The sequence below is a fragment of the Sorex fumeus genome, unplaced genomic scaffold, assembly GCF_029834395.1.
Source record: "Sorex fumeus unplaced genomic scaffold, SorFum_2.1 ptg000008l, whole genome shotgun sequence".
In the NCBI taxonomy this organism is placed as follows: Eukaryota; Metazoa; Chordata; class Mammalia; order Eulipotyphla; family Soricidae; genus Sorex; species Sorex fumeus.
In genome coordinates, this window is record NW_026606065.1 from 67,447,359 (window position 1) to 67,460,624 (window position 13,266).

At 37.4% G+C, this 13,266-nt stretch overlaps 1 protein-coding gene across 4 annotated transcripts in view; it reads left to right on the forward strand.

The window, feature by feature from the left end:
• DIAPH3 (diaphanous related formin 3) overlaps window positions 1-12,924 on the forward strand; it is a 553,005-nt gene extending 540,081 nt beyond the window's left edge. For all 4 annotated transcript variants that reach the window (XM_056109828.1, XM_056109829.1, XM_056109830.1 and 1 more), the window contains one exon: window positions 12,646-12,924. In XM_056109828.1, coding sequence (XP_055965803.1) covers window positions 12,646-12,905 — 260 coding nt within the window. In that variant the 3' untranslated portion in view covers window positions 12,906-12,924. The remainder of the gene's footprint in view (window positions 1-12,645) is intronic.
• Window positions 12,925-13,266: the final 342 nt, after the last annotated feature.

Genomic DNA, 13,266 nt, shown 5'->3' on the forward strand with positions numbered 1-13,266 from the left:
TTAGCTTCTCAGGAGTTCTTCTAGTCCTACTGTTGGGATACTGCATCAGAGTCCATAACAAACTTTGTTAATTTGTAAATTTGGGTGCTGAAAAGTGTTAAGAGATTCTACCCTAAGCTATGATTAAACCCTGAGACCACCAATGTGACAGACGCAAAAATAAAAACAAAATACAAGGATGCTGTTTCTTATCAGTAAATTGCATTTACCAATAGTTTGTATAGATAAACTGATTCTTCTGAACTGTTGAACTATATAGACATGGGTACAACATTTACTTTGATGCCCCAAATTGAGATAGACTAAGTATGGTGATACTATCTTCAGGTTGAATAATAAAAAAAAGAGAGAGAGAACATTCTGCTTTGTGATAGTAACCGTCATCAGCCCTAACCCTTGAAGCTTTTTAAAAGAGAATATATGAGAAATGGAACAGAGTACATCTTTTTCTTCTGTCCATTTCCCTGCAGTCAGCACCTTCTTTAGTTTACCAAGAATACTACAGTCTCATTTCTCTTCCTCTAGCTGTACAGCACATTTCTAGTGCTTTGTGCTTCATGTTGCCATAGAGACAGGAGGTGCTCCAAAAGCCCTGCCTGGGGAAGAAACAGCAGATCTTGTAGGCAAGAGTCCCTGCCCCTACAGAATCCAGAGGCAGAATTTGGAGCAGTAAAGAGGAAAAGGGAATTACATAGTCGCACTCAGCTGTGTGTCTATAGGGTTTTAGGAAACATGGGTTCAGCCATTGCTGCATTTAAAATGAGTCAGTTTACAGATACCAATTTTTCAGAGATCTCAGTGCAGCCCAGTGTTTTACAGGAACCAAACTAATGGAGGTTTTTGCAAGAAAATAACAGAAGAGGCATTGACCTATTCCTTTTACTTGTTTACTCATTAAAAGGAAGCTGCTTCCCAGAAAGGTCCTCTTTGCCTGAGTTATTTTGCCGATCAAAAATCTCACCTTTAAAATGAAGATCGATCTACTTTGACTCAGCTGAAACCATCAGAAATCAAATGGCAGTTTGAGCGCTGGGGAGTCTACAGCCACCACCCAAATCACTAAACCACATGTGCTAGTTCTAGAAATGAGTCGTTTATAGTCCCTCTAAATTTTAGGTACATAATTTAAAATCTTTAACCCTTTCTCCCAGATAATGAATTGTTATATTTTCTACTTTAGGAGAAAAATGCCATATTGTTTATATTTTTATTTAAGAGAAATCTGCTAAAGGATGTAGCGATTTTTTTCTCCATTTGCCTATGGTGTTGGAAGTCTTTCAACGGAGAAAAGGAGATACTCTGAAGCGAGGGAAAGAGAAAAATGGAGAGCTTAAGAAAAAATAATGTGCAATTGAATTTTAAAAGAACAAATGATATTATCCAGGGAAAGGTTTCAGAGAACATATCTTCCCAGGATACAAGTCCAGATAATTAGCACTTGGGACAGTGTACAGTTATATTGGGGAGGAAAAAGGTCAGTGATCTATATGATAGGTAAATAGAATCAGCTTGGTAAGATCCTTTGAGACACTCACTTCTCACTTTCTTCAAGATGACAGTAGGAGGCAGTAGTGTACCAGCCTAAGTAGTATTTTAAAGGTAGTCTCTGTGACTCATGCCAAGATTGCCAAGATTTTTTTTTTTCATTTCAATTTCTAGAAATTCACAAAACCGAACTCCTAAGTGTGGTTTCACAGTTTCATAATGGAACGCAGGACTATCAATCCAGTTCAAGTGTGACCAGGCTATGACTAGAACAATCAAAATATGCCAGTTCTTTCCCGCATCTAAAAGTGCCAACTCCACATTTTGACCTAATGTAGGTCCTGTTCCAATTTGAGTAGAATGGACATCTAAATAGTGACATATCTGAATATATTTGTGAATTTTTCAGAGAAGCATCTTCTTGCCTTTGATCAGACTCTGAAATAAGGCACTAAAATCAGTCAATAAAGCTATTCACATGAAAATAGAAGTTAGAAATCATGTTAAATAAGCTGAAATAGTTGCTAAACATAATATTAGGTTTTCTATTAGTACATGACATATATTACTTCTTGCTTCAAAATGTAATCATTTAAAATCTGAAGTTGCTTATCTGTTGAAATTACCTATCTCTGGATTTAAATTAATATTAAATAAAATTAAAGTTTTATTTCATAAAATTAAAATAGTAATTTATAAAATGTTTAAATTAATAGGAAAATAACCCAAAAAATGGTCAGTTTTTTTTTGGGGGGGGAGGAATGAGTCAGATCTAATAAGTCAGATCTCTGTAAATTTTAGTGGTGTACTAAAACATACATACCTCTGAAGTAAAAGTAAAAAGGCATCTGAATGGCAACTCTAAGGTGGCCAGATAGCACCTGTTAAAACAGACAATAACAAAACTAGACATTTCAATATCATTCCAGTTTCACAAATATGTGCTTTTTAAAAAAATTTTAATCACTGTTTACCATTCATCAAAGCTGCTGAAGTTCATAATTACTAAGGATGTATGACTGTTACTTTCTCTTTATATAAGACTAAATCATAATGAAATGCTAAATTTTGGAACACAGTTTTTCACTTGTTTTTAATTAAAAATATATGTTAGAAGAGCAGTTATTTCTTGTTGATTACCAGATTAATAAGTGATATATTTATATCTGGTTTGTCTTTCTTTGTAATTCAAATAGCGCATGTTTCTATAACTAATAATGTTTCATATGTAATCCTTAACCATAGAACGAAATTTACTAGTCCATATGAGGGGTAGAGCTTGCAATATTGATTTCATAAGTATTTTTATTAGTGAAACACCATGAGGTACAGTTGTAGACTTACAGACTTTTGTGCTTGGGTTTCAATTATACAATGATCAAGTACCCATCCCTTCACCAGTGCCCATTCTCCATTCTCCACCACCAATGATCCCAGTATCCCTCCCACCCCCCACCCTCCATCCCTCCTTCCCACCCTGCCTCTGTGGCAGGGCATTCCCTTTTGTTCTCTCTCCTTTTGGGTGCTGTGGTTTGCAAAAGAGGCAGTGAGTGGCAATCCTGTTCGGTCTATAGTCTACTTTCAGTATGCTTCTCCCATCCTGGGCGAATCCTCCCAACACCCTTTATTTGGTGCTCCCTTCTCTATCTGAGCTGCTTTTCCCCCTAACATGTGTGGCTGGCCTCCAAGCCATGGAGTAAACCTCCTGGTACTTATCTTGGCTATTTTTGGGTGTTAGTTTCCTATTTTGTTTCTTTATGTCATAAGTATGTGTTTTTGTTTTTGTTTTTGTTTTTTGCTTTTTGGGTCACACCCAGCAATGCACATGGGTTACTCCTGGCTCTGCACTCAGGAGTTACTCCTGGCGGTGCTCAAGGGACCATATGGGATGCTGGAAATCGAACCCAGGTCAACCGTGTGCAAGGCAAACGCCCTACCCGCTGTGCTATCTCTCCAGCCCCCATAAGTATTTGTTTTAAACAAGTGAATTTTGCATGCCTTTATGGTGATTTATAAATTATAGAAGTGTTTTTGGCTAAATATGGTAAAATGAGTGATTAAACAAATAGATGGGGAATAAGGTTTAAAATTTTTTGACATCATTACTAACCCATTTTTGGGCTGGAGCCATAGCACAGTGGTAGGGTGTTTGCCTTACACGCAGTCAACATGGCCGACCCAAGTTCGATTCCTCCGCCCCTCTCGGAGAGCCCAGCAAGCTACCGAGAGTATCTTGCCCGCACGGCAGAGCCTGGCAAGCTCCCCGTGACATATTCGATATGCCAAACACAGTAACAACAAAGTCTCCAATGGAGACATTACTGGGCGCGCTCAAGTAAATCGATGAACAACGGGAGGACAGTGACAGTGACTAACCCATTTTTAGCTTTACTATTTAGCCTTCAAATAGTGTCAAACTAACTTGAGATAACAGTACTGAAATTTTGCATTTTTATTTTTAGACCACACAGTGGTCTACACAATGCTCAGGACTTACTCGGATCTGTGCTCAGGGATCCCTCCTGGTAAGCTTGGGGTAGCATATGGGGTGCCAGGGATCGATCCTGGGTCAGCTGCTTGCAAAGCAAGCGCCCTACCTGCTGTACTATCATGCCAGCCTCAACACCAAAAATTTTTTATAAAGATATTCAGTTCAAAATAGTGGTAAGAGCACTCACGGAAGTGCAGGCTTTAGACTTGTGCTATCCTGTATAGTAATTTGGCTAACGTGGCAAGTCTGATTGAAACATACTACAAAAGTATAAAACACATACTTGATTTTGAAGACAAAAACAAAAGTTAAAGATTTCCTTATTTTAACAGATGCAAATGGCATGAAGGGAGGAGGCGCCAAGAGAACGTACTGCATGTAAGGCATTTGCCTTGAACTTGGCCAACCTGAGTTCCATCCCCCAGTACTCCATAAGGTCCCCCAGGCTCTGCCAGGAATAGACCCTGAGAACATCTGGGATGTCCCCAAAGGAAGAGGGGAAAAAAAAGAAAGAAATGGTATTTAGCTAAGTAAAATACATTCTTAAAATTAATTTCACCTGATTTTTCTAATATTTAATGTGACTTCTTTCTAGAACATTAAGTTGCCTACATAGCCCAGTTTTCAGACTCAATCAGTTTTTATCAAAAACTACTGCTTTAGACTCGAGATGAGAAAGAACAAGACTACACAGTAGTCAAAAAACATATGTCCTCAGTTTAATTGTGTCTCGGGTTAAGTTATTCCAAAGTGTTTTCTTTGGAAACAATTCATATAGAATGCTAAGTCAACTGGACAATAAAATTATTCCATGCTTAGATTCAGTCACTCAAGAAAAACACTATAAAAACACTGTTAAGAGCCAGACACTGTTAGGTACTTGTGGGAATAGATGCTCATGAATAAAAATAAAAAACCCTGACTTTATGGAGCTTCTATCACGGAAGTGGTCAAAGTTAGATTAAGTTTGTTTTTCTAACTCCTTGAACTATAACTATCTTAGGTAGAGCTAATGTGATGTATACTTAGTGACAGGTTGGGAAGAAGTAAAGGAGCATTTAAGTCTACAGTTTAAACAAATTATATTTCATTTGGTTTGGTCTTCAGATGTATCCCAGAATTGAGTTACCTGATGAATAAAATGTATCGTTTAAGCAGATTCTTCTTGAACTAATATTGAAAATCAGCCTCAAGCATTAAGTGTACAAGGAAAAAAAAAGTGGTGGGGGAGGGGCAAATTGTACCTTTGTGTGGTTGCAGTGCTTTTGTGACTGAAAACCCTTACTTCAAAGCATCTATTTTCTGACCTAGCTATCCCCAATCCAGAATCTCTCATTACCACAAACTATTTAAGACCCCACTGTAAGAAACAAAGATGCTTTCCTCCCTCTGGAAATTCCAAGAATTTAGCAGTACTCATAGAAAACTGAATAAAGACCAACCAAATTCTTGATTGCAACATTCTAAAATGCTGCAGATGAAGAGAAGGCAAAGCATGAAACAGTGCCACTGAGTTTAGAAATGCTGAGTCTTTTTATTATCTTGCAGAGAGCAGTTTCAGTAGAAAGGATGGGTGAAATTCAAATCTGAGTTAAAGAACTGACTGAAGGAAGAGAGTTAACAAATAGAGGGAACCAGTCAATGGAAAGGAATATATCACAACTCAGAAAGATATGCAGTAGAACAAAAGGGTTTCCATTAATATTTTCTTTAGGAGAAAGTCTTAACTTCTCCTATATGTTCTGCTCAGGAGCCTGCGTCATCTCCAATTTCTTCTAGCACTATGAACAATTATGGAGACACAGCATAAGAAACTGCAATTGGCAGTGATGTCTTTAAATTTCTATTTTGGAGAACAAGAGAATGTAGAATTCTGCATATGAGTGTGTATACCACCCCAGAGTTATAGTTTAATTGTCAATTATCTCATCTATTCAGAGATTTTTTTTTAATCATCCTCTCCTTTGTCTATTTTGTTTAAATTGGGGAAGTAATTGTTTTTGGTTTTTAGGTAATTGCTTTCAATGAGAATTTCTTGGCACTCCAAAAATATTTTAACTAAATACCAAATGGCCTTTAGTTCTTTTTTTAAATCATTTTAATTCATTTTTCAATATAAACATTAAAATAAGCAGCAAAATGAAACCAAGGGAAGACAATTATTTATAACATCAGTACATCAACAGTAAGGAAAACCACAGGGATATGGGCTGCTAGCGGCCAGTACTAACTTCAGTTATTGCATAGATTAAAAACATATATTTGTCACACGCTTTACTATCATGTACACCCAATAGTACTTTAAAAATTATATTTATGGATCATCATTTCTCTCACCAAAGTCAAGTTATTGCTGGGGTGAAACAAATAGCTACTTAGTAGGTCAAAGTATTAGATAAGAGAAAAATGTAAAGAATGGTAGGGTGAACATCTATTCAGCAAGACTGAATGGATGCCGTCAATTTAGGACTCCAGAGCTCTATATTCTTCCCTCTGTCAAAGCTGCCACCGGCTCACAGTGACCACAATAGACAGGAGCTCAATTTTATATTTCATCTGAGAGTTGGTACTTCTAAGAAGCCAGAGCCCATTAGAACCACAATGTGATGGAGGATCAATACTGACTTACAGGGAATAATGCCTCTTTCTGAACCATAACTGGTATTTCCTGTAGCAGAGAGGGACATGTCCCTATGGGACATCAGCCAGGGCCCTTGCCTTCTTAGCTCAAGAATCAAAAACAACTGTTGACTGAACTATCTCTCCGCCTAGATAACAACTTGTATATATTTATATTTACCTTCTTGTCAACTTTTGTGGTTTGCTGCATAAGGTTGTTTTTTTTTGTACTTAAGAAACTAGGGAAATGTTGGATCAAGATGGTTTATAGTGTGTTTTTCATTTTTTTCAGCCTTCCAAATCTATAGTCTTACCAAAGGTCATATGTAAGATTGAACACTAACATAGTTTTTGGGTTTTTATTCTCATTTTTAAGTCCAGAAAGTTTTCTGTATTTAAGAATCATTATATTTTTCATCAGTTTTCAGTTTCTGGCAAGAACGAAAACAGCTGTGGTGGGACCCCAGAATCAACCCTTATAGTAAGAATCAGGGGCTGGAGTGACAGTACAGCAGGTAGGGAATTTACCTCTCATGCAGCCGGGATCGATTCCCAGCATCCCATATGGTTCCCTGCGCACCGCCAGGAGTAATTTCTGAGTGCAGAGCCAGGAGTAACCCCTGTGCATCGCCAGGTGTGACCCAAAAAGCAAAAAAAAAAAAAAAAAAATCATATGAGGAAGTCAAGATTTAACTGTTATTGTAAAATAATAAGAATAGTTTTCACCTGACATAAAAGTTGTGAGAAAATGCCAAAGGTCCAGAATCTGTTCTTTCTTTATTTTTAAGTCTTACAAAAAATAATATGGCTTTTATTTAAAATCTTTTTTAATTTTATTTTTCCAAAGGGCTGGAGCGATAGCACAGCAGGTAGGGTATTTGCCTTGCACACAGCCAACCCGGGTTCGATTCCTCCATCCTTCTCAGAGAGCCTGGCAAGCTACCAAGAGTATCCTGCCTTCACGGCAGAGCCTGGCAAACTCCCCATGGCATATTCAATATGCCAAAAACAGTAAGAAGTCTCACAGTGGAGACCTTGCTTGTACCCTGCTCAAGCAAATTGATGAACAACGGGAGGATAATTCTAATTGAAATAACTTGGGGAGGGGGTTATATTTTTTGTCTTAAAGGAAAGTGGCATTTATTATGATCCTTTTTTTCCCATGGAAGCATAAATATAAGATGTGTAAATTCGATTCCCTAACTGTCCTGATCTAAGAATAGCCATGGGTCCTTGCGTGTCTGCGCTGCAGTCACCAATGACCCTGGATATTGGCAGTTTTCCTAGAAGTTACTTCTTTTATGTCAATTGTAACATTTGAGAGTGAGGAAAAACAGATTTAAATTTGATTTATAAGATAGCAGAAGCTCTCTCTCCCTGGAGAAGCAAGCAATCATCCTACATGGCCTTAATATTTTTAGTTTCATTTTAAATATGCCTAGTGGTAGGAGTTTGAGTTAATGGGGAATAGAAAGTGCTTCTATTTTTATTGACACCTCAGCCTCATCTTTCATTGAAAAAGTCTATGTACGAGAGCTCATATTTAGAGGTTTATGAAATTTCCTATGAAAAGGATGAGCCCATTGGCCTTATTCAATTTATTTCATGCCTCTGAACACTGATGTAGAGGGTCCTCCAAGTTCCAGGGTTTTTCAGCACCCTGATGTTTGAAGTGAACCACTTAGAAACGAATTGCTTGTTTCAAGGGCATTAAGTGTGTGGTTCTCCTGGTCAGCCCACATGAAATCACCAATGGCAGAATTTTAAAATAATAGTACGACAAAAGGGAACGAACTTTGGACCAGCACCATAGCAATATTTCTGTAGAAAAGTGGACTTTCAATTTAGGAGCTTCTTCTACCTGTAATCATCCTTTCTATGGTTATGATAGGTAGTAGAGAATTCTCTAACCCGTCTTTCTTCATGGGCTCCTTCAAGGTGAGTCCCTTATTTCTACCATTTATGTCGTCAATGGTTCTGGCCCTGCAGGAGCTGCTGCTAAGGCAATTCAAGGACTGAAGACTTCTTAACTAGGAATTTCTAGCAGAGCTTTACGTTTTTATCAGGGTATTTTCCTTCTAGTTTTCATTGTAAGTGCTCTGATTTACAGTACTTTTAAAAGAATTTGTGTTAGCATATAATGTTAGCATCCCTTCGCCAGTGGTAGAAGACCCTTACTCTGTTTCTTTGTATTCTACAAATGAGAGACATCATTCTGCATTTGTCCCTGCCCCTTGGGTTTCATGATACCCTCTAATCTCATCCACAGAGCAGTTACTGTATATATCTTATAAGCATCTTTTTACTATGGCTGAGTAATATCCATTGTACATGTATACCACAATTTCTTCGTTCACTCACCTGTTCTTGGGTGGGTTCCAAATCTTGGCTACTGTGAATAGCTTATAACATCATTCTTTAAAAAACTCTCATGCACTTTATTTTGGCGGGAGTGGGGGGCGCCATACCCAGTGGTGCTCAGGTCATATTCCTCCTCAGCATTCGGGGATCACATAGCATGCCAGGGACCAACCCAGGTTGTCTGCATGCAAGGCAGCTGTACTGTCTCTCTAGCCCTTGTGCACTTCATTTTTGTCCTTCGTGGTCTCAGGAAAGGCATCTTTCCTTTTGGGATAGTCTTATTTCTACCCACGAAAGATTTTTCATTTTCAAGCCTAAAACAAAATGCCAACTTATTTTTTCTCATTCCATTTTGTTTCTAAAGCTAGCCCCTGAACTCTTTGTCAGTTTTCCAATGGGTGGCAGTACACTCACTAGCTTGACCTACTCTCTCTAAGGCCCTGAGAAGTTCAAGAGTGGACACTTTAAGAAAAAAATCCAGAATCTGCTAGCCATTTCAGCCTGAGATCTGGTAAGGTCAAGTCAGAGAACTATAATATCCAAGTGGAATGTAATCCTTGTTTTAGCAACATGCAGTTTATTTGTAACCATGACAAGTGCTCTTTCAGAAGAGTAAGGGGTCAAAAGCATGATTGGAGTGGGATCAAAAGGAAAAAAATGGTGAAAGAACAAACAGCAAGTTTGAGCCATTCATTTTTTTTGTATTTTGCTACAAGGGTGTCAACAAACTTGGTATAAAAAATGGAGAAGGATATGAAGTCAAATAGACCTATTTTTCTGTAAAGATTGGGGTTATTACAACAGATTATCCTGAGGGGGGTGCTCACATAGAGGCAAACTTTATGATGCAGAGAGGCCATAACTAGCGGCCGGAAGTTCTCTGCTAGTCAGAGTGAGAGTATTGTATGTGCGCTTGTGGCAGGGCTGTCCTCAGGGGACAAAGCAGAGTGACAATTGTATGTGAATGAATGAATAGATGGATGGGGACAGGGTGGAAGTACTTCTCTTATGGGAGTTGTCTTACTCTTTCTTTGAAAGAAGGAGAGCAGGGTAGGTGTTTGAAAGAAGGTGGCGGGAAATGGTTGTCTATTGGAGAATGGAAGAGTGACTGGACAAAAGAACTTATAGGTCATTCTTGACGTTCCTGATCATGAACTTGAAAGAGACAAGGAAGTCCATGATGATCTTGGAAATAGTATGCTATGATAGTTTATAAAAGTACATCTGCTTTACAAAGTTATTTGGTGGGAGATTCAGTATGTGAGAAAGCATTTTCAAGTACAGGATATCATTATTAGGAAACTTAGCTTGAATTACTTAGCACTTTTCCTTGGCAAAAAGATTTTCAAATTTCTTCTAGACAAGTTTTCAGTATCTCTCGAGATGGCATTTGGCTTTGGTTGTGATTGCACAGCGGGTAAGGGCGTTCGCCTTACACGCAGCCAACATGGCCGACCCAAGTTCGATTCCTCCGCCCCTCTCAGAGAGCCCGGCAAGCTACCGAGAGTATTCGATATGCCAGACACAGTAACAACAAAGTCTCCAATGGAGACGTTACTGGGCCCGCTCGAGCAAATCGACGATCAACGGGAGGGACTTTACCTTTACCTTTACCTTTACTCAGTTAACGAAGTCTAAGCAAATAACTGAACCTCCTTTTGTTTTAACTTCTCAAGAAAATTGAGGCTGGTAGTATTTAAAGTGCAACAAATGCCTTATAAAGGTTCTGTACACGTACAAGCTATTAATAAAATGTATTTCAGTTCTCACAGTAAAATCATCAAGAAGTCAGAAAGGTCAGAGCATCTGGATGAAGCCCTCAGTCCGTGAGAGGTTTGACAGAGAGACAAAGACAAGTAACTGGAAATAAGAATTTATCCACAGGGCTTCTTTTCATTCCCACAGTTATTTTTTGAGGTGGATTATTACACCTTAAGACACAGAGAGTTTACTAGCTAAAACTAAATGATAGATCATGGATTTCAACCTGTATTTTACCTTCAACTCCTAAGTTCTGTTCACTTGGTCACCTATAAGTAATTTATTTGCATATTTAGAATCATTCTAACCAATTGAATCTATTCTCTGCCACTGCCATCAAACATTTAAGCAGTTATCCTATTGCAGAATGACCCGGCTTTATTGGCTATACCATCGGAATAATTTATAAGAAATTGAGTGATAAAGATAGAAACATCTGTGAGAAGCAGTAAAATTTGAAATTTTGCACTTAGCTACAAGTTTTCAAATATTTTGGGGCCAGGATAGTAGGCACTAGGGGGAGAAATGTGTGGTTATGAAAAATGCAGTAGTACCATGTGAACTAGGCTCTTTACTGCAAATATGTACATTATAAACTAGAGCATAAAATATACTAGGAGAAAATCACTGATCTGTTAAATTTTGATTTTTGAGTAACAATTGCTCATTTGATAGAGAAGCTGATAGGAAAAGTGTATTTATTTTCTTCCAACAGCTAAAAGGTGATCATACTTCTAAAATTTGTTGAGATCGTCCAAGAAAGTGTGTAAAATACTCATCCATCACTGAAGCCCCTGGTCAGGAAATGACAGTGCAGTAAATATCTTCAGCAGCTACCTTTTAATGTACAAGCTGTTTTCAGTTGGAATCTTCAGCACTCACATAAAACACATTGTCATGAGTGACTGCTTGTGCTCCAAAGTCATTACTATTGGGATAATGGAACATCTCTCAGCAAATAACCAAAAAACTTTAAATGTCATGTCAAGTTTGTTGAAGTCATTTTCAAGCCTTGTTCAAGGTTACATGAATATTGAGGGTGTCTGTTTTAAGAAGTTTGAGTCCACGAGAAAGATCATTCATAAGATTATATAGTGAGAAAGTTAATTTAAAGAAAAGTTAGTGTTCCTTGGGAAGTCAGTCAGCCAGAACCACTGAGTCATTAATTATTGCATCTCTATGTGTGCATCTGTGCCTGTCCCTGTAGATATAAACGGATATGTGAAACAACTTATACTGGAGAATTTTAACAGTTTGCCTATCAAATTTTGATTTTTAAATTCTTATTAGAAACTTTCTTGATTTAGTTCAAAAAGAAAATTTATTACATCATTCAAAATAATTTCTTTCTTGGATCAAGAAGTGTAGAAGAAATTCCCATTTCTTGAGCAAATACTTTGCAAGAGAGCCTTCTGGACAACAATCTTTTTTACCATGGAATATTTTAAACAATGACCCTGCAGTCTCAGAGCTTATATTCTAGTCATGAAACACTTAATGGACAAGTAAACAAGATATGTTTCCAATTATTATGAGAAGGAAAGAGTTGAGGTAAAGGAATTAAAGTAATTACAAGGGGTAAGTGCTATATGAGAAGGATATTAGAGAAAACTTCTCTGTTCAGATTGCACTTAACAGTTCTGAATAAAATGCAGGACAAATGTTATTAATACCCAAATGATAGGCATTTCAAGCATCCAGGAAAAAAAGGAAATCAAACATCAGTGCTACTGAAATGGTTATCTATTATATTTGTTTATTGTTAACTTCAACACATGTACTTTGAATCTAACTTACTATGTTGAGTAGTTCCTTAAAGAGTACTTGTTAATTGAAAGTAATTATTTAAAATGTATGCTTCAGAATGTGCACAAGCCTTCTTGTCACAGTGAAGAATTTTACATGTTCTTTTTTTTTTCTTTCTGTAGAAAATCAAAAATTGCAGCTGACAGAAGGGTCACGTTCACACCAGAGTATCAATTGCAACTCAACCAGGACTCAAGTCACCAAGGAGCTTAATTATAATCTAGACACTCATACATCTACAGGGAGGATCACGGCAGCTGAGAAGGAAACCCGTAATGTAGAAAGCAGCAGAAAAAAGGAAATGGAACTTCTTGGCACTATTCCTAAAAATGAATCCATTCCTGAAGTTGAAGCCTTGCTGGCAAGATTACGAGCTTTATAAATTAAACTGGTAAAAATGATTAAGCCAAATACAAAGCTAGGCTCTAAGCTATAACACTTGGAAAAAATGCCTTTTATGTAAGTGACTATAGTTTTAAATTATGACATATTTTAAAAACAGGCAAAATAAGAATTGCTTCTTCTGTATACTTGAGGTTATGACTACTTTTTCAAAATTGTAATGAGCTTCATGCTTTTGTGGGTTTGGAGGGAGATTTTTTTTTTTGTCTTCTGACATTTACATGTTCTGTATTTCATAGTTCAATTATACATAATGTTTGAGAGTACTGATAGTTGGTCTTGTGTCTTTAGAAAATACCATCTTTCCACGTCACTGTATCTTAACATAAGATCACCAGTTG